Source organism: Lepidochelys kempii, chromosome 12, assembly GCF_965140285.1.
Source record: "Lepidochelys kempii isolate rLepKem1 chromosome 12, rLepKem1.hap1, whole genome shotgun sequence".
NCBI lineage: Eukaryota > Metazoa > Chordata > Testudines > Cheloniidae > Lepidochelys > Lepidochelys kempii.
Window position 1 is genome coordinate 3,749,347 of NC_136391.1, and position 25,798 is coordinate 3,775,144.

Below are 25,798 nucleotides of genomic sequence, written 5' to 3' on the forward strand. Positions count from 1 at the left end.
ATAATGCTTGTACACCTCAGTCCTCCAACAGTCCAACGTTCTCACTCTCGGCTCCTAGTGCCTCTTGCTTCCAGCTCCTCACACACACACCACAGACTGAAGTGAGCTCCTTTTTAAAACCCAGGTGCACTGATTAGCCTGCCTTAATTGATTCTAGCAGCTTCTTGATTGGCTGCAGGTGTTCTAATCAGCCTGTCTTAATTGTCTCCAGAAGGTTCCTGATTGTTCTGGAACCTTCCCTGTTATCTTACCCAGGGAAAAGGGACCTACTTAGCCTGGGGCTAATATATCTGCCTTCTATTACTCTCTTATAGCCATCTGGTCCGACCCTGTCACAGTTTTTAGTTGTTGCTGTTACTGGGCAGGGAGAGTGATTTATGCTGTGGTGTTGTTGTTGTTTTTAACATTAAAAAGTCAGTTCTCTTCTGCTTGGGAACTCTGTGGATGACTGGAGAACTAGTGGTGTTTTGTTGTCCCATGTAATTGAAATCTAAGCAAGTGACAGCCAAAGGGGATTTTTAGTCCAATTGTTTTAAGATGCTTGCTTTTTCTTCTGTTTCTTTAACCATTTAACGCCAACGCCTATTTCACACGTTGGAGAAAAGGGAGCCTTTCTCCAGGATTCAGCATTTCCTCCCCCACCCCTTTCAGTTAAGGTAGGAACACACACCTGAGACATCCAGCAAAACAGGGAACACAAGGAAATGTCCTAGTATTTCTCAGGTGAAAACCAATCAGAAAAAGTGAACTAGTTTTAAACTATCTTAAAAACCCCATCAGACCTTATTTATTACTCAGAAAGAAGCAAAACAAATGAACAAAAAAAGCCACAAGCCAGATCAATTTTTGGCACTTCTTCAAATGGCCTCTGCAGAGACAATTGATCCTACTCGCCTGACGCTGCAGAGGCCGCTTACAGCACTCGGGTACAAGGAAGTAACCCTCAGGTTTATAATGTTCCTTATACCAATGATGATTGTGATGGGACTATTTTATAACTTGTGTTAACAGGATATGGTGTGTGAACAGATGCATGAAAGGAGGTGCTGTACATATGGCATAAGAAAGGACGAAGGTGCAGCACTTCCTATGGTCCGCTGTCTCTTCTACAGTGCATTTCATTTGCAGATACAAGGCCCTCCGATACCCCAACAACTCCGAGAAGATAACCATCCTCAACTCATCCCCTTTGGAAGCGGAGGTATTTTTCTGCTTCCAGCATGACATCAAGGCAAATACATACCTCTTGGATCCTCCCACCATGATGCTGAAACCCAGTGAGAAGCAGGTAGGAGACAAACAGGTATCGCAGTCTCAAGAGATCTGGGAGCCATTTTCCCCTCTGAATGAATGCCCTGTTCTCTCTCTCCTTCTCTCTGGGGTGCCGTACCAGGAGCTGAGCATATGGGCGTACCCCACCGCACCTGGCATATTTGATGACAGCATCGTCTGCTGTATTAAAGAGAATCCAGAGCCAGTGGTCTTCAGAATCTGCTGCCAAGGAGTGCGTCCTGAGCTGGAGCTCGACCGCAAGCAGTTGCATTTTGAGAAGCTGCTGCTGCACAGGTTGGGATTCCAAAGGGCAGTCAGAACATAGTCTGGAGCCTACTCTTCAGGCCAGGCCTTGTTTGGTTTTTCCGAGTTGCTTATTTTGACTCAAGGACTTGCCTTTTATCTCCAGTTTCTCTTCTTATTCATTCCGGGTATGTGTACGCTGCAGCTGGGAGGCGTAATTCCTGGCACTGGTGGACACTCGTGCTCTAGGTCTGCTCAAGCTAGCACGCTGAATACAGCAGTGTGGCTGGGACAGCATGAACGGGTCACCCAGGGGGTCGGGCAGGATTGGACTCAGGCGGTTAACCTGTGCTGCTTTGGCCACGCTGCTATTTGTAGGCACTAGCGAGAGCAGAGCTAGCATGTGTCGGTGTCCCCACGCGGGGAACCACACCTCCCCACTGCACGGTAGATGTATGCTCACGGCGAGGGCAAAGCTGATAGCCCGTGGCTCTTCACGGCACCCTGCCTGCCGTTACTGCGTAGTTTAACTGGTATATTGGGGGGCCAAAGCACGAGCGCGCATGCTGAAGCCTGTTCCTGGCTCACTGGTTCTGTCCCCTCCCTTGGAGGGCTACCTAGGCTGCAGGTTCCGGGACAGGACAGGACAGGCTAGCTTAATGGGGGAGCTCCAGCTGCTACTGTCTGCTGTGGTGACCTGAGCACAGGAGCTGCAGCCATGTGGCTGCTCTGGTGCCTCCCAGCTGGGGCTGCTGCTGCAGCTGAGGGGACACCACACGCCGGGCTCCCACTCCCCCCCAACAAACATTCCTGTATCTCCTTCCCTTCCCTCCCATCTCCCTTCCCCTCCCAAGCTCATACCCCTCCCCCTACTCCCACATCTCTTTCTCTTTCTCCTGCCCTATCCCCCACTTCCCCCGTCTCTTCTCTGCATCCCCCCATGGTTGCACAGGAAACAGGCAAACAATAGGACCCAGGAGGCATCAAGGTAGCAACCTGGAGCATCTGCTCCATCCTGCTCCCCACCCTGGCCAGGCTGCCCAGCTTGCTCCACTTGGCTGCGGGGTGCTCAATGCTCACAGAAATGGAGGGGAGTGGCACGCGAGCCCCATGTGCCCCCCTCTACCCCCCAAACTGCGCCCATGTTTAGGCTACACATTTTTACCCTTTGGGCTGGACTCTTTAAGCAGTCAGTGATATTGGGACTTTTCACAAGTCTCTGCATTGGCTGCACCAATATGTTCCATGCTGCAGCTCCCAAGGGATTACTCCTGCATTTTAGCGCCTTATTTTCCAGTGAGACTGCAGTGCTCCTGCCAGTTGCCCGTCCTTTAGCACCCTTCCTCCAGCGAGGCCCATGTCCCAGGGAACAGAAGGGATCTGTCTTCGCTTGTCTGGGTTGCTGTAGCTCAGTGCTCAGCTCTTCCACCTTCTCACAGCCACCTCTAGGCTTGCAGCGTCTAACAGACCAGAAAGTGAGCCGTCGGGCTCCGCTCTGGCTTCTCCTTTACACCCATTGCAGGTCACCCTGGAGGCAGGGCTGTTTTCCTGCTCACCAGCCAGGACTGGAGCATGTTGACTCATTGCACGCAACTTGTCATCCCACGCCTCCTCAGCAAATCTGCCCCTCCACCTTCCTACGATTGAACGAGTCTTTATCTTAAGCTTCTAACTCTAAATCCCACAAGTTCGAGTGATTAAATGTCACAGTAAAACAGTCAGAGAGATCAGAGAAACGTAGGGGAGGAAGGGACCTTGAGAAGTCATTTAATCCATCCTCCCATGCTGAGGCAGGATTACGTATACGTAGACTATCTGGCATCAGTCCACTTCTCATTCCCTGTCCTCCCATGAATATCGATGAATACTTTCTGGTGCACCTGTTCCTAACTAGGGCTCTGGATGTGACCCACACTCATGCTGGTTCATCAGAATGACCCCCGTGCCCCCACTCCTATGAGTAGGAATGGAGCTAGTTAAAATGATCCAAGCATGTCAGATGTTGATCTGCTACTTAAGTTCTTATTTTGCTTGTGTTCATTGTAACTAAAACTCTGTGATTCTCCCCAAAGCTTGAACTTAAGGTTCTGGCACATGCAAAGTAAGAAAGAACTGAATATGGTTAAATCCTGTGGGTCCAGCTGGATCGGTGTGATTTTTATAGGCCACGTGAGACTGGATTGGCCTGGGCCCCATTCAAATGCAAAACTAAAATGGCTGCTTTGGCAGCAACAGCTGAGTGTCTTCCTCTCCTTTTAGAAAGGACACCAAGATGCTTTTCCTGAGAAACACCTCCCCGCTGCCTGTAGCCTGGCGGCTCAGCGGCCTGGAGAACCTGGGGGATGATTTCTCTGTCTCACATGACCAGGGCTCCATCGGTCCTCGCTCAGAGTACTGCCTGCAGCTGCATTTTAAGGCTACAAAACCTCTCAACATTAAGAAGGTCATCCGACTGGAGGTGAGGCAGACCCTTCCCTCCCCAGCACCTGCAAACCCAGGAGCCCAGCCTTCCCACTCTTTGGAGGGCATTAGTGAGGCCCTAAGTACACTAAGGTTTGTACTTGGCAGTTACCACCGATGGCAGGTGAGATGGGTGGGGCAGTGGTGACCACGTGTTGTGAATGACATAGCCTCCTACCTGCAAGGAGCACTTCTGCTAGCTCCCCTCCCCACCCCAGCTCTGGCCTTTCTCCAAGGGACCAGCTTGTAGAAGGGTAAGACCAGCTTGTAGATGGCTGCCTTACTGGTTACTTCCAAGTAACCAGTGAGGCAGCCATCTTGTATCTGAGGCACTGCTGGGTAAGCGAGGTGTTATGGGCTGGGGAAGTAGCACCTGCAGGCAGCTGGACAGATGGCCATTTTTGGACATGTTTCCATTGCTTTTCTTTATTTGAATCAAAATATTCCAGTGTATCCTGGAGCATCCGAGTCTCACAAATCCCCAATGGGCTGGCCCAGCTGGACCAGTTTGGAGCAGCCCCAGTTCCCACCAGTCAGCTGGGGCTAAAGCCTGGATGATAGAGCCATCCAAGAACAAATCCAACCCCCTCACCCCCGAGGCAGGTTGGTTCAGGTCAAGGGAGCAGTGACTGGGCTGATTCAGGCTTGCTGATATGGTGCTCTCCATTTGGCATTGGCTAGTCCCACTTGACACATCAGGAATCGCTCTAGGGTTCCTGCACAGCCTCTGCCACTTCCCTGCCAGAGAGTCCCATTGCAGGGCCCTGCTGGAAACAAGCTTGGTTTTGAAATGTAAATAGCAACAACTCACAGGAAAAAGGCACAATAAGGGAGTCCCTTTCCTACCTTCTACATTGCGGCAGGGCTGATGTTCAGAAGGGCTGCCTCATGAGCTTGGCTGGGGGTTGTTAGGAACATCTCTTATTGCAGACTATGCTGGTAACCATAAACAGCATCATTAGTAGTGAGTTTCTCATGCTGGAAGGGTGGAGAACTAGGCTGATGTTTCACACAGCGGGAGAATCCTTTTGGGTCATCCCAGGAGGTTAGCAGGGTAGGAAAAGCCTTGCAGCTGGATGGCTGCTGGTGCTGGAATCTGATGGCAAAGAAGGAGGTGGGTGCCGTTGGCAGTATGAAGAACTCGTGATGTTCATCAGCAGAGGTCAGAGGTGCTCTGAATGACAGCTGTTTATTTGTTGCCTCAGGTTTCAGACATGGAAAACATCCTGGGGATTGTTCAGTACGAAAATATCCAAGTCCTTGCCGAGTCCTATGATGTTGCTCTGGACATCAGCTTCCCCAAAGGTCAGTCTTTGTCCCCCACACTCAGGATTGCCTGGCTGGATCAGTAAGAAGAATTAAGGTTGCCCTCAGTAGGCACAGGGTCCAGATGTATAACTGAATGAGGCAAGCATCCAGTAGAACAAATAGTCAGTGACCATGTCATTAAAGACTGTATCATGATATGTACACACCAAGGCGATGAATTAAGGTCACCTTAATACTGGCATTTCCTAACTTTTGAGTACTTGACTTCACCTTAGCCTTCTGTTAAAGCAGCTTTTTTGTATGCAATTTATTTTATTTGTTGAGATGGAAACCAAAATAACAATAAGCCTGTACAAAAACATTTCCAGCTTTCTGACATGTAGGCTATCTAAGCAGGCAAGTCTGCACTGCTCGCAGACTGGAGAGTGACATATACTTTTCAGCATGTAGCACTGCAAGGAAATGAAAATGACAATGTTTAGCCACTAAGCCATGCAGTTCTTCTCCATGTAACAAAAAGGGCTATAAAGCATCCCGGGGCTAATTTTGAGAATAAGACTTTCTCTGGAGGACTTTGACTTCCTGGAGAGTCAAATCTTGTGATTTGGAGGTGTGTTTCATGCAAGACCTGAGTATTCATCACCATCTCTCCTCCCACTTGTGGCTTTCTCTGCAGGTACAGATGGTGGTTTGGATTTCGGGATCATTAGAGTATTGGATGAAACTAAGCAAATGCTGTCCCTGAAGAACAAAGGAAAATATGAGATTGCATACAGGTAAACTACTATTTCAGCTGTGTGGTGTTTAAGCATTTGATGTCCCCATGAGTCCAGTCTCTCATTCCGATATTCTCCTGGATATAACCTCTTCCTGGAATGGCTAGATCCCAATCAGGGTAAGTAGCAAAGCTCAGAGGTCACCACTTTCAAATATTCAACACCCCAACAAGTGTACTTTACACAGCGTGACAATTGAAGCAGAAACACAACAAAATGTAAATCATTCCCCAGTGGGCATGGCTGTGATTTATTTACAGATTTCAGAGGGGAGCGCTGAGCTCTATGGCTGAGTGCATGTGTCTGCACCCTCTCTGTTTGTCCCTGCTCTGGGACAGAGCAGTGCCCAAGGGCTCCCTCCCAGGAAACAACGTCTTTGGCCCTGTGGGCCTTCTGGCTGCAGCTCTCCAGCTGGGCACTACTCTGGGGTGCCTCAATGTCCATGCCACTTCCCCCAGTGGCTAATGGGGAGTGGGGGTGGGGGGAAGACTTGGACCTACCCACTACTCCAGGTCCCAGCCCAGGGACCCTTTAGATTGCAGCCATCTGTTGTGTCCCTTTAACTATGTCACACCGCTGCTCTAATTCCCTGGCCCTTTTCCCCACGGTGCCTTCACCCTTACCTTAGGGTCTTGTCCTAATGGAATCCCAGCAACCAGTTCAGGGCTCCTTCTTGCTCATCCCGGATTCCGGCAGCGCTGCCCTGTCTGGGGTTCTGCAGCTCCATCAGCCACACCCCAGCCACACTCCTACAGCTCCAGCAAGGAACTGAACTCCCTCTGGCCTGCAGCTCTTCTTATGCTTGGCTCTGGGTCCTGATTGGCTGTGCCCCACACAGCCACTCTAGGCAGCTTGGAAAACCCTCTCCACTATCCTTTTTGGGGGCGGGGTGTGGCAGGGCCATGAGGCCTCCACCAGAGGGCCTCGGAGGGTCTGGTATACCCCATCACAAGATGTCAGGGTTTTTTTTAAAAAAACTTCTATTTTGCAAAGCATGGGCACATTCTGCATCCTACAAATGAGGAAGTTAGGCATGAAAATGCAGATTACATGCACAGACAGGTGCATACAGAAAACGCAGACCCTTTGAAAATCTGGCCTTGGAAATAAATCAAGCTAAAGTCCACAACTTTAATTTCCATCTGGAATCTCTTGAACAAAGCTGAGTGAGATCTTAATGGCCGTTTCCACATTCCTAAGTGTCTTGTGCCAAGGCTCTTAACTGGGCTTCCTGGCTATGCGACTGGCTCTAGTGTCTTTAACCGAACAGGCCAATTCACAAAGAGTCTTTGTTTTGTCTCCATCCTTCAGCTTCACTCTAGAATCCCCTGAAGCCAACATGCCAAATTTGAACTCTGTCTTCAACATCCAGCCCCAGAAGGGGACTTTAGCTGCTGTTGACCGCCCCACTCAGATCCAGATCACCTTTCGGTCCAAGAAGGAAATAAAAATTGAAGACAAGCCTATCCTGTACTGCCAGGTGAGATGCCTGTAAAGACATTGGCACAGGCCAGGCTGTGATGGCTGTGACAGTAGCTAATGGTGCCCTGTGTCTTGTGATAGCTGTGATCTGTATATTCCTAGTCACACACAAGTGGGGATGCACTGGTTAACTGGGGGATCCAGTGCTACCATCCATGTATTTGTCAAAGCCTTTCATGATGTTCCTAAAGCATGGATGAGTATCCACCTCTAGCTTTGGAATAGGTATTTAAAGAGCCAGCAGTACTGGCCTCTCCAGTCCTAGCTTCTCCTAGGATTGGATTAAGGAGCCTGACCTTGAAAAAGCTCAAGGCTACTCCAAGTTTAGCCTTTCCCAGCCAAGAATTCCCTATAAGAAGAATAATGCAGGACCATAGAAGATTTCACACTAAGCCCTTTTCAGCAGGAGTCACTGTAAGGAATAGTACTGACCAGTCACTGGAGTAGAGAGGCATTCACAGCTGCTCCGTCATAGGTTTCTGTAAGAAGGATGGTTCAGGACTGCTGACTGTAGGAAAGTTCACACCCAGGGATTCCACATCAAGCATTCTCCAATGGGAAATAGTGCAAGAGTGTTGGCAGTGGGGAAACTAGAAGATATCAAATGAACCTAACATACAATAAATGGATTCAAATTGGTGAGGTTATAGATCTCAAAATGTAATTGCAAATGGAGAATCATCATCAAGTGGATGTACTTGCAGTGGGGTCCTGCAGTGATCAGTTCTTGGCTCTATGCTGTTTAACATTTTATCAGTGACCTGGAAGAAAACATAAAATCATCACTGATGAAGTTTGCAGATGACATAAAAATTGGGTAAGTGGAAAATAATGAAGAGGTCAGGTCACTGATTCAGAAGTGATCTAGATTGCTTGGTAGGCTAGATGCGAGGAAAAATATTAATTTTAGTACAGCTAAATGTATACATCTAGGAACAAAGAATGTAGGTCATATTTATAGGATGGGAGATTCTACCCTGAAAAAGATTTGGGGATGTGGTGTATAATCAGCTGAACGTGAGCTCCCAATGTAACACTCTGCCCAAAAGAGCTAATGCCATCCTGGGATGCATGAACAGAGGAATCTCAAATTGGATTAGAGAGGTTATTTTACCTCTTTAGAGACTAACAAATTTATTTGGGCATAAACTTTTGTGGGCTAAAACCCACTTCATCAGATGCATGGAGTGGAACATACACTAGGGAGATATAAATACACAGCATATGAAAAGATAGGAGTTGCCGTACAAAGTGGGGGTCAGTGCTAACAAGCCAATTCAATTTAAGTTGGAAGTAGGCAATTCTCAACAGTTGACAAGAAGGGGAGGAAATCACTTTTGTAGTGTTAATGAGGCCAATGTAAACAAGGTGGCCCATTTCAAACAGTTGACAAGAAGGTGTGAGTATTTAGCAAGCGGAAATTAATTTTTGTAAAAACAATGAGGAGTACTTGTGGCACCTTGGAGACTAAGAAATTGATTTAGTTTCTATAGTGACCCATCATGAACAGATCGGAATATGCATGAGAGGCTGCTAGACAACTCTCTGACAACTCTTAATTGGGGATTGGTCCTGCTTTGAGCAGTGGGTTGGACTAGATGATCTCCCAAGATCCCTTCCAACCCTGATATTCTATGAGTCTATGATTCTACCACATTCTACAGGCCATTACCCTCTGATCTCACTGAGGATTACCAAAAGAAACTACACCATCTGCTCAAGGAACTCTCTGAAGAAGCACAGGAACAAATCCGCACAGACACATCCCTAGAGCCCCACCAGGGGTATTCTGTCTGCTACCCAAGATCCATAAACCTGGGAATCCTGGTTGCCCCATCATCTCAGGCATTGGCACCCTGACAGCAGGGGTGTCTGGCTATGTAGACTCCCTCCTCAGGCCCTAAGCTACCAGCACTCCCAGCTATCTTCGAGACAACACTGACTTCCTGAGGAAACTACAGTCCATCAGTGATCTTCCAGAAAACACCATCCTAGCCACTATGGATGTAGAAGACCTCTACACCAACATTCCACTCAAAGATGGACTACAAGCCGTCAGGAACAGTATCCCCGATAATGTCACTGCAAACCTGGTGGCTGAACTTTGTGACTTTGTCCTCACTCACAACTATTTCAGATTTGGGAACAATGTATACCTTCAAGTCAGCAGGACTGCTATGGGTACCCGCCTGGCCCCACAGTATGCCAACATTTTTATGGATGACTTAGAACAAGGCTTCCTCAGCTCTCGTCCACTACCGCCCCTACTCTACTTGCGATACATTGATGACATCTTCATCATCTGGACCCATGGGAAGGAGGCCCTTGAGGAATTCCACCAGGATTTCAACAATTTCCACCCCACCAGCAACCTCAGTCTGGACCAGTCCACACAAGAGATCCACTTCCTAGACACTACAATGCTAATAAACGATGGTCTCATAAACACCACCCTAGACTGGAAATCTACTGCCTGCTTTACTTACCTACATGCCTCCAGCTTTCATCCAGACCACATTGCACGATCCATTGTCTACAGCCAAGCTCTACGATACAAATGCATTTGTTCCAATCCCTCAGACAGAGACAAACACCTACAGGATCTCTATCAAGCCTTCTTAAAACTACAATACCCACTTAGTGAAGTGAAGAAACAGATTGACAGAGTCAGAACAGTACCCAGAAATCACCTACTACAAGACAGGCCCAACAAAGAAAGTAACACAATGCCACTAGCCGTCACCTACAGCCCCCAACTAAAACCACTACAGCGCATCATCAGAGATCTACAACCTATCCTGAAGGATGATCCCTCACTCTCACAGACTTTGGGAGACAGACCAGTCCTTGCTTACAGGCAGCCCCCCAACCTGAAGCAAATACTCACCAGCAACTACACAACAAAAACACTAACCCAGGAACCAAACCCTGCAACAAACCCCGGTGTCAACTATGCCCGCATATCTATTTAAGGGACACCATCATAGGACCTAACCATCTTAGCCACACTATCAGAGGCTCGTTCACCTGCACATCTACCAATGTGATATATGCCATCATGTGCCAGCAATGCCCCTCTGCCATGTGCATTGGCCAAACTGGACAATCTCTACGCAAAAGAATAAATGGACACAAATATGACATCAGGAATTATAACATTCAAAAACAAGTAGGAGAACACTTCAATCTCCCTGGTCACTCAATAACAGATTTAAAAGTGGCAGTTCTTCAACAAAAAAACTTCAAAAACAGACTCCAGCGAGAAACTGCAGAACTGGAATTAATTTTCAAACTGGACTCCATCAAATTAGGCCTGAATAGAGACTGGGAGTGGATGGGTTACTACAGAAACTAAATCAATTTCTTAGTCAAGCCACAAGTACTCTTCATTGTTTTTACAAAAACTAATTTCCCCTTGCTAAATATTTACACCTTCTTGTCAACTGTCTGAAATGGTCCACCTTGTTTACACTGGCTTCATTAACACTACAAAAGTGATTTCCACCCCTTCTTGTCAACTGTTAAGAATTGCCTACTTCCAACTTAAATTGAATTGGCTTGTTAGCACTGGCCCCCACTTGGTAAGGCAACTCCCATCTTTTCATATGCTGTGATTTATACCTCCCTACTGTATGTTCCACTCCATGCATCTGATGAAGTGGGTTTTAGCCCACGAAAGCTTATGCGCAAATACATTTCTTAGTCTTGTGATGGGGCAAGGCCAGATGACTATAGAAAAGTAGTGGGAGATAGATATATTAGCTCCAGGCTAAACAAATCCCTGGTACCAGGTTAAGTGAAATGGAAGCTGCTCGAGGTAAATTAAGACACCTGGGGCCAATTAAGAACTTTCCAGAAGGCAGGGAGAAGGCTAGGTTGATTGGGACACTTGAAGCCAATCAGGGGCTGGCTGAAACTAGGTAAAAGCCTCCTAGTCAGTCAGGTGGGTGTCCATGTCAGGAGCTGTGGGAGGAAGTTGCGCTGTTGGAGAGGCTGAGTAGTACACACCATATCAGGCACAAGGAAGAAGGCCCTGAGGTAAGGGTGAAGTGGAGCTTGAGGAAGTGAGGGCTGCTGTGGGGGGGAAGTAGCCCAGGGAATTATACATGTCATGTTTCTAAAAGGTGAGCTATCATAGCTGATACTATTAGGGTCCCTGGGCTGGACCCCAGAGTAGAGGGTGGGCCCGGGCTCCCCCCCACACCTTTGCCCCCTGATTAATCACTGAGACTAGGAGACAACAGAGACTGTGCAAGGAAGGATAACTTCTCCTCACCTCCCTCACTGGCTTATGATGAAAATGGCTCAGTAGATTGTGACCGTTGTATCTAGAGAAAGAAGGGTTACGTGGAGGGTCACAGTGAGCCTCTGAGGCTAGCGAAATCCATCAGGAAATGCGGGACCCACGGAGGCAAGGACAGAGCTTTGTCACAGTCTCTAAAGTGCCACAAGGACTCCTCGTTGTTTTTGCTGATACAGACTAACACGGCTACCACTCTGAAACCTATTTTACCTCTGTATTTGGCATTGGTGCAGTCACTGCAGGAATCCTGTGTCCAGTTCTGGTGCCCACAACTCAAGAAGGATGCTGGTAAATTAGAGAGGATTCAGAAAAGAGCCATGAGAATGCTTAAAGCATTAGAAAACTTGCCTTATAGTGATAGACTAAAAGAGCTCAATCTATTTAGTTTAACAAAGAGAAGCGTGAGGGTGACTTGATCACAGATCATAAGTATCTACGCAGGGAACAAATATTTGATAATGGGCTCTGCAGACAAAAGGTCTAACATGATCCAGTGGCTGGCAGTTGAAGCTAGACAAATTCAGACTGGAAATAAGGCATACATTTTTAACAGGGAGGGTAATTAAACACTGGAGCAATTTACCAAGGGTCATGGTGGATTCTCCATCACTAGCAATTTTTAAATCAAGACTGGCTGTTCTTCTAAAAGCTCTTCTCTGGGGATTACTGGGGGGAAGTTCTCTGGCCTGTGTTTCACAGGAGGTCAGGCAATGTGATCCCAGTGGTCCCTTCTGGCCTTGGAATCTGTGAATCTATGAAAGCTCCTAGGGACTTCTGCCAAGTCTTTGCAAGGGTAATCTTAGGAATGACAAAGGCCTTCAAGTCACCAGGGAACTGACACAAGGGGGGAGTGCCTGGCTATGTGTTCCATGGCTCCCGCTGTAGGCAGCAACTCTGTGGATTTATGAAACAGACCAGCAGAGTCCTCTAAACTCCACTTGCCAATCCACCCTCCTCTGCCTAGGTGATTGAGCCCAATGTCTGTGAAGGAGGCGAGACCATTGCCAGCATTCCAGTGAAAGTGTCAGTGAATTCTTTGTTCACTAAGTACAGCATTTCCCCTGCCTCACTCATCAACTTTGGCTCCATGATGAACAGCACCCGTAAGACCTGCAGCTTCACTCTGGAGAACAAAGGCGCTCTTGATTTCAAATACTTCATCGGCAAGCTAATACGAGATCTGCCCATCTCACCAAAAAAGGGGTAAGAGAAAGCACTAGCTAATGCTGACAACTCCGTGCCTCAGTTTCCCCATCTATAAAATGGGGGTGATGACATTGACCTCCATTGTAAAGCACTTTGAGCTCTGCTGATGACAAGTGCTACAGACAAGATCGGGCTTATTAGTGCCCTTCTTTGTAAAGTGCTGGGATTTATGGATGAGAGATTGCATATATGTAATCAGTGTTGTTATTAATGTCCTTCAGCCAGTCATGCACTTGTGTGTATTACATTTGGACACTTGCTCAGAATGGGTGTGCCCCTTCCCAGGGCAATCCCAGCTCTGGGACAGTCAAACCCAGGAGGGGATTGGACACAGTGGAGACCCCAGCACGATGTATTTCTGCTGTTTCTTCCAGACCATCCCACATCAAGCACTCCCGTTCCCGTGACAGCGAGACCCTAAGCAAAATCCCTCCGGTTGGCAAACAAAGCAAGCGCTCAGAATCTCTTCAGAAGGACATCAACTTTGTTGCACAGGTGGGCATAGGTGCCATCTTCTCCTGGCGCTGGTGGGTGCTCACGCGCCCCTGGCCCTGCCCCAACTCCACACTAGCCCTCCCCCCATTCCAACCCCTTCCCCAAAGTCCCCGCCCCAACTCCGCCTCTTGCCCCTATTGGACCCCTTCACCAAATCCCCGTCCAAGCCCCACTTCTTGCCCACCTCCTCCCCTGAGCGCATCGCGTTCCTGCTCCTCCCCCTCCCTCCCACAGCTTGTTATGCCGCAAAACAGCTGTTTCGCGGTGGCAAGCGCTGAGAGGAGAAGCAGGGAGGGCGCGCTCAGGGGAGGAGACGGAGGTGAGGTGAGCTGGGAAGTGGAGGAGAGGGGATGGGGTGGGGAGCTGCCAGGGAGCTGCCGGTGGGTGCAGAGCACCTACCAATTTTTCCCTGTGGGTACTCCAGCCCCGGAGCACCCACAGAGTCAGCACCTATGCAGGTGGATGCATGGTCCACCCCGCTCCTCACATCAGCTGCAGTGTCTGCTAGGGCCCTTCTTCGGTCTGAATTCTTCCGCTCCCCCAGGGACGACCCTGCCTTGGCAGCTAGATCAGAGAATGTGCTGTTCTCATTTACGGTATGTCTGCTCCAGAGCTGATATTCTTTCTTTGGGTGATTTTCTTTCTCACATGCTTTCCCCTTTCTCTCCCCCAATCTTTCTACTCTCATTCCTCCCTCCTACTTTTCCAGGAAGATATTTCTCCTTTTTGTTTTGCTCCCTATCAGAAATCAGGATCCTTGCTGTTTTCCCCTCCCTTTACTTCCCAATCCCCCTTCCTTTGACCAGGGAGGATTAGATGCTGCTTCTTCTACAGTTTGTCAGCATCACTCTTGAGCTGACCAGAAGGTTTCTGGTGCTTCCCCTGCTGCCTAGGGCAGGGGGACTGAGGTAGGTTCCTGAACTTGGCTGTATGCGCATGGCATGACCATTAAACTGACAACCCAATGCTTTATGCATCCTCTTTAGAAGGCTGTTGGAGTACTGAGAGTTTGTTCCAGGTCTTAGCAGCCCCAGGGAATGTGCAGTGATCATGACTGGCTGTAGGGAAGCAAGGAGAAATGAAGGGAGTGGAATGCTCCACTCCTGGGACTGTTAACTGGCAGGATGTCTGAGGCAGGCTTTCCCTGGACTCTTTTGCAGGCTCGCTTCACTCTAGGCATGTTCACAGTGTATCCTGGGTTTGGATCCATCCCTGCAGGAGGCCAGCAGATCATCACAGTTGATTGTTTAGCAGAGCCAGTGGGAAAGTGTGAGGAATACCTGGCCATCGACATCGCTGACAGAGACCCCGACGATAATCCGGGAGGCATCCCATACACCATAATTGCTGAGTCATGCCTACCAGGTATAGACATGTTCCGTACAGCCATTGGCTGAATCACTGCATCCACTCCCTCTTCCCCAAGGAGCATATGGAGAGGGGTTGCATTATCCTTGACACACACCCCCCTTGAGAGAGAACATGGCTCATCTTGAAAATCTCCACTGCCTGCCTCCATTCCTTGCTGGATTTGGCAGCACATTATGGGATAGTAGGTAACCAACTCTCATGCTTCAGAGTGTAAACTGATCACTGCAGGCAGGCTCAGGAAGACATTCCCCCACGCTGGTGTCCAACCTAGGTGTGTTGTATGGAGCAGGGAGGACCCTTTTCTTCTGAGGCATCAGCTGGCAACTGCGGGAGGTAAGAGGCAGGAGCTGACAAACCAGCGATCTGATCCACCAGGGCAGTAAGGGGAAGGGACAGTGACCTCTGACAGCCTGTACAGTTATTTAGCTGTCACAGAGGTATCAGGTATTTCCTAATGTTTCACTGTGTTTTCCCCTGCTTGCTTCTGGCTCAGTCCTGGCTGACTAGAGAGAACGATCATTCCCTGTTCCCCATTGGTCTCGTCCACAGCTGTTGTGGCACCTCTTGGCCTCCCTTTCTCTAGACTGAACATTCCTACTCTCCCAAACTCCATAGGTCAAAGTGGCAAAGAGTCCTGTGGCACCTTACAGACTAACAGATGTATTGGAGCATAAGCTTTCGTGGGTCAATACCCACTTCGTCAGATGCATGTAGTGGAAATTTCCAGAGGCAGGTATAAATATGCAAGCAAGAATCAGGCTAGGGATAAGGAGGTTAGTTCAATCAGGGGGGATGAGGCCCTCTTCTAGCAACTGAGGTGTAAACACCAAGGGAGGAGAAACTGCTTTTGTAGTTGGCGAGCCAGTCACAGTCTGTGTTTAATCCTGAGCTGATGGCGTCAAATTTGCAAATGAACTGAAGCTCAGCAGTTTCTCTTTGAAGTCTGGTCCTGAAGGTTTTTTGCTGCAGGATAGCTGCCTTTAAATCTGCTAGTGTGTGTCCAGGGAGGTTGAAGTGTTCTCCTACAGGTTTTTGTATATTGCCGTTCCTAATATCTGATTTGTGTCCATTTATCCTTTTACGTAGGGACCGTCCAGTTTGGCCGACGTACAGAGCAGAGGGGACTGTATGTTATGGCCAGTGGAGTTCTGTTGTTTTCTCAGACATTCTCAAAACTATGATACCCGCACGAGGAAATAAGGAAACAGATCAACAGAGCCAGATGTGTGCCCAGAAGCCTTCTGCTTCGAGACAAGCCCAAGAAAGAAACCAACAGAACTCCACTGGCCATCACATACAGTCCTCAGCTAAAACCTCTCCAATGCATCATCAGTGATCTACAACCCATCCTGGACAAGGATCCCTCACTTTCACAGGCCTTGGGAGGCAGGCCAGTCCTCGCCCACAGACAACCCGCCAACCTGAAGCATATTCTCACCAGCAACGACACACCGCACCATAGTAACTCTAACTCAGGAACCAATCCATGCAACAAACCTCGATGCCAACTCTGCCCACGTATCTACAACAGAGACACTATCACAGGACCTAACCAGATCAGCCACACCGTCACCGGTTCATTCACCTGCACGTCCACCAATGTAATCTACGCCATCATGTGCCAGCAATGCCCCGCTGCTATGTACATCGGCCAAACTGGACAGTCCCTACGTAAAAGGATAAATGGACACAAATCAGATATTAGGAACGGCAATATACAAAAACCTGTAGGAGAACACTTCAACCTCCCTGGACACACACTAGCAGATTTAAAGGCAGCCATCCTGCAGCAAAAAACCTTCAGGACCAGACTTCAAAGAGAAACTGCTGAGCTTCAGTTCATTTGCAAATTTGACGCCATCAGCTCAGGATTAAACACAGACTGTGACTGGCTCGCCAACTACAAAAGCAGTTTCTCCTCCCTTGGTGTTTACACCTCAGTTGCTAGAAGAGGGCCTCATCCCCCCTGATTGAACTAACCTCCTTATCCCTAGCCTGATTCTTGCTTGCATATTTATACCTGCCTCTGGAAATTTCCACTACATGCATCTGACGAAGTGGGTATTGACCCACGAAAGCTTATGCTCCAATACATCTGTTAGTCTGTAAGGTGCCACAGGACTCTTTGCCACTTTGACCTATGGAGTTTGGGAGAGTAGGAATGTTCAGTCTAGAGAAAGGGAGGCCAAGAGGTGCCACAACAGCTGTGGACGAGACCAATGGGGAACAGGGAATGATCGTTCTCTCTAGTCAGCCAGGACTGAGCCAGAAGCAAGCAGGGGAAAACACAGTGAAACATTAGGAAATACCTGATACCTCTGTGACAGCTAAATGACAGCTAAATGTGACAGCTGGGCATTCTGTCCTCTTCCTTCCCAAGAGAGAGGCTGGCGTCTAGAAGGGCTGGATAGGCTGACGGAGAGACCTGCAGCATATCTGCTTTGCCATTCCCCAGTGGCTGTTGCTTTTTTGCCATGAGGGATCATGAGAAAAGAGTTGGTCTGAGGAATAGATTCTGGGCCAAACCCTGAAGTGTGTGCTTCAGCTGTACTCCATCCTTACTCGGGCAACATGTATCCAAGTCAAAGGAACATAGAATCATAGAATATCAGGGTTGGAAGAGAACTCAGGAGGTCATCTAGTCCAATCCCCTGCTCAAAGCAGGACCAATCCCCAACTAAATCATCCCAGCCAAGGGTTTGTCAAACTGGGCCTTAAAAACCTCTAAGGATGGAGATTCTACCACCTTCCTAGGTGACCCATTCCAGTGCTTCACCACCCTCCTAGTGAAATAGTGTTTCCTAGTATCCAACCTAGACCTCCCCCACTGCAACTTGAGACCATTGCTCCTTGTTCTGTCATCTGCCACCACTGAGAACAGCCAAGCTCCATCCTCTTTCGAACCCCCTTCAGGTAGTTGAAGGCTGCTATCAAATCCCCCCTCATTCTTCTCTTCTGCAGACTAAATAACCCCAGTTCCCTCAGCCTCTCCTCATAAGTCATGTGCTCCAGCCCCCTGATCATTTTCATTGTCCTCCACTGGACTCTCTCTAATTTGTCCACATCCCTTCTGTAGCGGGGGGACCAAAACTGGACGCCATACTCCAGGTGTGGCCTCACCAGTGCCGAATAGAGGGGAACGATCACGGCCCTCGATCTGCTGGCAATGCTCCTACTAATACAGCCCAATATGCCGTTGGCCTTCTTGGTAATGAGGGCACACTGCTGACTCATCTCCAGCTTCTCCTGCTGGCAATAATTGTTGACTCAGACTGTAGTGGGCTCATAAACCCCTCTCAGAGTGGCCCAGCCACCACTGATATAGGACAGAGCGCCACACTGAGTGGGTGCGGGATAGACAAATGTAGGTGATAGAGGCACATTCCTTAAGATCCAGAGGCCTGAGGTTCAATACAAATTGCTGACAGCTCACTCAGGGGTGTGCCATTACCCTGACCCGTGAAAAAAAGGATTCTTGAGTCAAGTTCATCCTGCATTAATGCCACTGAAGTCAGTAGAGTTGCTCCCAAGACAAACTAGGCCTATGTTTCTCAGCCCTGAAGAGAACACACGGTCTCAGCTGTCATGTCTATCTTCCCTCAGCCTTTGTGGTTGATGACATCGGGACCATTTTTGAGGAACATAGGATCTGCAGCAACATCAACCTTTACCAGATCCTGCAGACAGTGGATGGCGGAGGGGTGTTTGTATCAGATGAGAACAAGTTCATCTTCAGTAACGTCCTGGTTGGGCACCAGGCAACAGCTCGGTTCAAGATCGCCAATCTGGGCAGAATTCCTTGTGACGTGGTCCTCGCGGTCAAGCCTGTCTCCAGCAAGGTCAGAATAAGAGCTGAAGGGACGGGTGTGGGACCATCCACTGGAGACCCCACAAGCAAGTTGGAGCAGCATGCAGGGTTTCTGAGATGTGTGTTTCAGCCTTGCCTGGTCTGGACCAGTGTAGGGTAATAGAATGTCACTCCCACCCCTGCCCAATAGTGTTAGACTGCTGCCCAAGCTGATCCCGTGAAGCCGATCCACAGTGAAGCCTCCCGATCAGCCCATTGCTGGCGGTGCCTGGAATGAGGTACGATAAGCTGAGCACTGATCACATGGGATCTGATAAGATATGGATCTGATTAGTAACCACGTACTGTGAGGAAGAATAAAGCAATCCCCAAGGAGTCCTAGAGAGAAATGTCCCCTCTTACCCATAGGAGTGACAGAGTCCCCATTCCTCACAGCAGCCAGTCAGAAGAGCCCAACAAACCGTTCTGTGATAAGTAACCCTAATTATCCCCCCTTCCACTGCCAGACTTGCCAGCATCTCATACTGTGACAAGCCCCTTCCTTAAGTCGATCCTGACCCTTGACAAAATTATACACAGAGAAATGGCACTGATGTGTTGGTCTGCCCCGGCATAAAGCCAGTCTGGGTTGTTTTCAGCACCCTTCAATCTCTTTTCTTCTTCTTCATCTGGATGGCTTTCTCTCATTTAGTCTGGTGTTTAGTGAGATTCGTGATATACACAAAGGGTCTGATGGGCAATAAATCTAGACACTAAAGTGTGGGGTTAACTGAGTGACTAATACAGCCATACAAACAGCTATGTGCTATGCTGCAGTCGTGGCTGCTAAAAAGTGAGCCCTTACCTTTAGTTATCACATACTGTTGTCTCAAATACCCCACTATTTCCCACCACTTGGAACAGGATGGGTTTTTTCTGATCCTGACGGTACATTCGTTAAGTCAAGAAACATGCTGTTTGACATCCCTTCTTGAGACAGGAGAGGAGAACCTCCTGACGGCTGAGGGAAGAGTCTTGCCCCTGTGGCTCTTATACTGTGTATGTTTTGTGTGTGTGAATTCCACTGACTGTGTCTATGGGAGGGGTATTTCATAGCCACCCCTGCTGTCTGGGTTTCCCCTAAGGCTGCTGCCCGCATTAATGACATCTTCGAGGTGGATCCCGTTCGGATGTGCATCCCCAGCCACTCCCATGCCTTTGCTACAGTGACTTTCACCCCACAGACGATGCAGAGCTACCAGTGCATTTTTGAGGCTTTCATTGACGGACTGCCAAGGTAATTTAACCCACTGTTTCCTGGGGGTGGGCTTTCCTGTCCCCTGTGTACATAGCAGGCATGTGCCTGGAACAATGATTTTTTCCTGCTCCCTGCAGCTTGGTCGCTAAATCACGAAATTTAACATTTGATATCACCGGGGATGGGAACTTCCCCCAAGTGACCATCTTGCGCCCTGTCCTCCGCAACAAAAGAGGGAACCCACTGCTCCTCTTCAAGAGGCTCCTGCTCGAGCATTCGGAGAAACTCCCTTTTGTCCTTAAGAACAGTGGCGTGATACCCGTCCAGGTAATAACTTGCTAGGCAAAAGCTTAAAAATGGCAATGAAGCAAATTTTCCTCCTGTTATGGACAAGCCTTATAGAACTTAACACAAATGAAGCCAGTAGAGATGTCTAGAAAGCACATTAAAACTCTATGGAATTGAATATAGAATGAGATCCTTTCTGCATGTGTTTTGAACCATCCGTAGTAAGGATATAATTCTCTATTAAATTCCACAGGATGCTTCTGGAGAACAATAGAAAAGCTCCTATTTTCTATCAGATTCTATAGGACAATTCTAAAGGGGAAGGCTTTTGCCTGTTCATCTTTGTCTCCTTCCCAATAACTTCTTCAATGTCTTCTCCAGTCTGATATTATGGCCCTCTGCACCAGCTCTCCTTTCTGTGCCTTAATAAACCACTAGTTGAAATGGGTGTCAGTCAGCCAAGATCGCGCATGGCTGACTTTCACTTACTTGCCCTTGGGGGTGTCTGATTTTCTGACCAATTTGTCATTCTTAGTTAACAATATCAGAAGACAGCTGGTTTCCTCTTCACAGTTTGGTTATAATTATGAGAATGCTTCTGTTACATTCTAATTCCATTCTGCTCTACATGATTACGTTTTAATACTGTCTAATTACATTCTATTTTATTTGATTACCTTCTAATTACATTCTATGATGTTCTAATTCCATTCTACTCAGTAACATTCTATTCTATTTGATTACATGCTATTATACTATAATTACATGCTATTCTACTTGATTGTAATTAGAAAGTATTAAAATGAATTCTATTTTAATTCTGTAGTTACCTTTTAATACTTTCTAATTACATTCTGTTCTGTTTGATTACCTTCTAATTGCATTCTATTGTATTCAGTTGATTTCCAATTATAATCTATTCAGTTTCAGAGGAATATAGTCTGTTCTATTTGATTACATTCTAATACATTCTAACAGTGAAAGCAATGAGTGTTTGGTTCTCTGGAACATCGGTAACATTCGATGACTCCACTTGCTGCCCCATATCCTAGCCCGTGTTGCCATGCTTTGTGTTTTTCTTTCTCCAGGTGATGGTTGACCTCTTGGATGACTATGGAGTTTTCTCACTGAAATCCAGGCCTACAACTCACTGCCTCTATGTGGCTCAGAGTGAGGGGGATGAATCGGGCAGAGAAGGTAAATGCAATGACGCTGGCAGAAGTGAAGAATTCCAGCAGCTCTCGTAGGGGATGTCTTCACTGTGAAGTTAAGTCAGGTGATTGGCACCCGGGTCTGAGCCCCAAGACTAGCCTAGCCCAGGAGTGAGCAGCTAGGCCAGAAAGTGGTGCCTGAGTTACTGGGTCCTCATTGGTGCTGCAGACACCAGGCCTTCCGGGGCACTTCCCAGGAGTCTTTGTGCCGCAGTGCGTTGAGCTGCTCTGTGATTCTTTCCCAGTGAACTGGGGGAGAATTTGTCCTTCTGGGCACCCGGGGGAATTGTAGGAAGGCATTTGAGGATTACCAGCACTCAAATGGTTTAGCCTGAGTACTTGCTGCAAAGTGGGTGGGTTACTAGCCTGAGAGAAAGCAGTGCCTCACCTGTAGCCGATAGCCATGGACAGGCTAGCTAGCCCTGTTTGAAAGCACCATCGCACTGGATGGAGTGAGGAGGGTTTTGTGTGTGGATGGGAGTCAAGTCGGAACCAGCATTTGAGTAAGAGCCCAAGTTAATTCTGCAGCAAAGACATACTCATAGACCCTGCAGTATGGAGCGAGTCTGTCATGTGACCTCCTCCCTGTGGAACTCAGCCACCCTCCAGGAGAACAAGGGTTTGGGGACAGCCATGCTTTAGCTGGTTTTCCTGTTCAAACCTCTTAGGAATGTCTCCTTCTGTATGTCTGCAACCCTCAGGTCTGATTTCCAGCCCAAATGCTCCATTTCTTTGCAGGAAGGAAACCCCACACAGCCTCCCTAATCCTGCAGAATGGTGAGTCGGCAGAGTTTGATGTGCTTTTCAAACCCAGCCTGGCCCAGCGGGTGGAAGGGAAAATCCATCTGTCAGTGGTGGACAACCAGTATGAGGAAACCTGCATTCAGATGGTGGGAGAGGGCTACCAAGACGATATCACGCTGGAGAACATCCATGGGCTGGTAGCAGAGAGCAACGAGGAGAATGCAGAGGGGCAGCTGGAGGAAGACAGAGTGGAGGGTAAGAGGTGTTGTTGAGAATAGTTTGGCCCCTTTGAGGTTTTTAGAAGATAAATCAGGATTTTGGAATGAATGAGCCTGCTGCTGTTGAAGTCCATGGAAATTTTGCTGTCCGTTTAGCTGACAAGAGCTGGTGGTGTTGGGATTTTGAAGGGGGAGGAAGAAGCTATATAGATTGGTGAAAACCTTCGCTGCTCCAGGAGCTAAGAAGACCAAACTATTGAGAGCAGGCAGGAAGTGGGAACAACACAAGGGCTTAGAAGAGAGGAGACCTTATGTCCAGAGAAAAGAGTGCTGTTAATTGTTAATAATAGAAGAGGAGGGTCAGAAATGGCCAACATGCACTTGGGGAGTATCCCTAAAAGGGACATGTCAGGTCAAACACCCTCTTTCTGTGACATCCAGTGGAGACTGCAACTATACAGGAGTTGCTAGCATGTGTAGTACTTAGTGTTAGAGCCCTACCAAATTCACGGCCATGAAAAACATGACATGGACCATGAAATCAGACTTCCCCCATGAAATCTAGCTATTGGAGAGGCAGAGAAGGGGCAGGGCTGGGGGCACCCCAGTGGGGGGCTGTTGCCATTCACCGGGCTCTAGCTGCAAGTCGGCTGGGCTGTGGAGGGATAGGACTTCCTCTTTCCCTGTATGGCCACTCTTGGTGGGAGATCAGACCCACCTCCGTGTGCTTTCCCTGGCAGCAGAAGCTCCTCAGCTGTGCTATCTTCAGAGCCCAGCTGAAGGCAGCACAAAAGTGAGGGTGGCAATCCCACGGCCCCCCCTACATCAGCTTTGCAACCCCCCATGACCCTCTCCTGTGTTGGGACCCCCACAATTACAACACCATAAAATTTCAGATGTAAACATCTGAAATTGTGAAATTGACCAATTTTAAAACCCTCTGTCTGTGAAATTGATCAAAATGGACAGTGAATTTGGTAGGGCTCTGTGATGAGCTGGATCACAGAAACCCCTTTGGGACAGCCACCTGATGTGTCTAGACTACCTCTGAGCCCGTTTTCCCTGCCAGCTTGGGACTTCAATACCTTGCCTTGTTTGAGCCAGACACGCTTGCCTGCTGCAAACACAGATCCAAGTCTGAACCACGTCCCCCACAAGCTGCAGGCTTAACTGAAAACAGCTTAAGACGTGCTCCTGTTTCCAGCATTCAGATACCCAGCTCCCAATGGGGTCCAAACCCCAAATAAATCCATTTTACCCTGTATAAAGCTTATACAGGGTAAACTCATAAATTGTTCATGCTATAACACTGATAGAGAGATATGCACACCTGTTTGCCCCCCCTTCCCTCCCCCCAGTATTAATACTTACTCTGGGTTAATTAAGAAGTAAAAAGTGATTTTATTAAATACAGAAAGTAGGATTTAAGTTGTTCCAAGTAATAACAGACAGAACAAAGTAAATACCAAGTAAAATAAAATACTCAAGTCTATCCCTAATACAGTAGGAAACTAAATGCAGGTAAATCTCACCCTCAGAGATGTTCCAATAAGCTTCTTTGATAGACTAGCCTCCTTCTAGCCTGGGTCCAGCAATCACTTACACCCCTATAGTTACTGTCCTTTGTTCCAGTTTCTTTCAGGCATCCTTTCGGGGGTGGAGAGGCTACCTCTTGAGCCAGTTGAAGACAAAATGGAGGGGTTTCCCCAGGGGCTTATATAGTCTCTCTCTTGTGGGTGGAAACCCCTTCTCCTCTCTTATGTAGGATCCAGCTCCAAGATGGAGTTTTGGAGTCACATGGGCAAGTCACATGTCCATGCATGACTCAGTTCCTTACAGACCAATGCCACATTCCCAGAAAATCTCAGATGTGGAATTGGTGTCTCTCAAAGTTCATTGTTAGCTTAAGTGTTTCTTGTTTGGGCACTTACTGAGAATAGTCTTTTCTCAAGAAGCTGACCAACTGCGTCACTGAGGCTACTTAAAATCAGTACATAGCCAATATTCATAACTTTGAATACAAAAATGATACATGCATACAAACAGGATGAATATATCCAATAGATCATAACCTTTGCAGAGATATGTTACATGGTATATCTAGCATAAAACATATTCCAGTTATGTCATAATTACACTCATAAGCAAACTTCTATAAAGCATTATGGGGGTGCAACATCACAGGCCCTACTTATTGTGCCTTCTCTACAGCTGAGTTTGTGTATCTCTGTTACACAGGACACCTGAGCGTATGTCCTCCAAGTGGAAAGGTGTGTTGCAGGCTGTAATGTATTGGGGAGGCCTTTTGATTTCAGTGAGTGGGGTGGTACGTGTGTCCGTGGATGAGAGCTGGATGCATTGCTTGAGGAGGGGCTGCTTTAGGAGCTCTCTCTGGTTGAAGCAGGTGTGTATGTGCCAATGGATGGGAAGGAAATCACATGAGGGGAAGGGTGCTGTGCAAGTAGTCACTGCCCTACAAGTGCTATAACCAAATCAGTGAGCATCCCCATTTTCATTCTTTCTAGCTGCCAGAGAAGATCACATCCAGTTTGGGGACTGTCACATCGGGAAGCCCTACCAGGTGACCTTCACGATAACCAATCGCAGCAAAGCAGACGTGATGAGGTTTGAATGGCCTGCTGCGGCTTCGCTTGTCTTCTCTCCCCAGGTATACAGGGACCACTTTGTTTTCCCCATGCACAAGAGGTTGCTCAGCAAGTTATGTGTAGTTAGCAGAGCACTGATGCAGAGCTAGGTGGCAGTGCTCCTCGCTGCCATGCAGGAGCTCCGGTTTGTGTCTTGGGTCAGTTCTCTGAATCCTTGGGCTTGCAAAGGTGGGAGCTCTGTGGGGGCAGAACTGTCAACTCTCGTGGGAGAATCGTGGGATCCTAACCTGCTGGGAAACTGCTCTTGCTCCCAGAGGGCTCTCAGTTGCAGAATTTCTCTTGCTTATAAAGGTCCATTCTCTTTTTAAAGTACGGTGTGATAGAGCTGTGCCTTCCTGGAGCGCCCTCTTGCGGCAGAACAGGCACATCTGCCTCCGTTTCCCTCCACCAGAGTCCCCAGAAATAGCCCAAACAGTCTTTCTCACTACCAATAGCCCTATTAATTTATTACAAAATCCCCTGCACATAACCCATAACAGTACCTCAAGGAGAGCCCTGGTGCCCTCCCTTTGCCCCCATTCTGACTCTGGCGCCCCTCACCACACTTCACTCCCAGTCTTCAGCCCCCTCTGGCCCACCTCCTTCAGCTCTGCAGCTTAGAGAGCTAGCAAGTGTCTCCCTCTGCTGCTCTCAGCCTTCAGCCCTCTCTGGCTGTCTCTGGCTTGGCTCTCTGGCTCAGGAAGGTTTGCCAGCTTCCTCTGGCTCCCTAGCCCTCAGCCCTTTTCAGCCTCCTGGCACTGGCTTTGGCT

The 25,798-nt window shown here is 48.1% G+C and overlaps 1 protein-coding gene across 1 annotated transcript in view; it reads left to right on the forward strand.

Annotated features, from left to right (window-relative positions):
* Window positions 1-25,798, forward strand: part of HYDIN (HYDIN axonemal central pair apparatus protein) — a 427,107-nt gene that overhangs the window by 348,408 nt on the left and 52,901 nt on the right. The window contains exons 51-65 of the mRNA XM_073307159.2: window positions 1,129-1,288; window positions 1,394-1,566; window positions 3,775-3,973; window positions 5,181-5,280; window positions 5,921-6,020; window positions 7,332-7,500; window positions 12,770-13,008; window positions 13,386-13,506; window positions 14,667-14,871; window positions 18,481-18,716; window positions 19,810-19,961; window positions 20,060-20,249; window positions 21,299-21,407; window positions 22,160-22,420; window positions 24,909-25,051. Of these exons, the coding sequence (XP_073163260.2) occupies window positions 1,129-1,288; window positions 1,394-1,566; window positions 3,775-3,973; window positions 5,181-5,280; window positions 5,921-6,020; window positions 7,332-7,500; window positions 12,770-13,008; window positions 13,386-13,506; window positions 14,667-14,871; window positions 18,481-18,716; window positions 19,810-19,961; window positions 20,060-20,249; window positions 21,299-21,407; window positions 22,160-22,420; window positions 24,909-25,051 (2,557 nt within the window). The remainder of the gene's footprint in view (window positions 1-1,128; window positions 1,289-1,393; window positions 1,567-3,774; window positions 3,974-5,180; window positions 5,281-5,920; window positions 6,021-7,331; window positions 7,501-12,769; window positions 13,009-13,385; window positions 13,507-14,666; window positions 14,872-18,480; window positions 18,717-19,809; window positions 19,962-20,059; window positions 20,250-21,298; window positions 21,408-22,159; window positions 22,421-24,908; window positions 25,052-25,798) is intronic.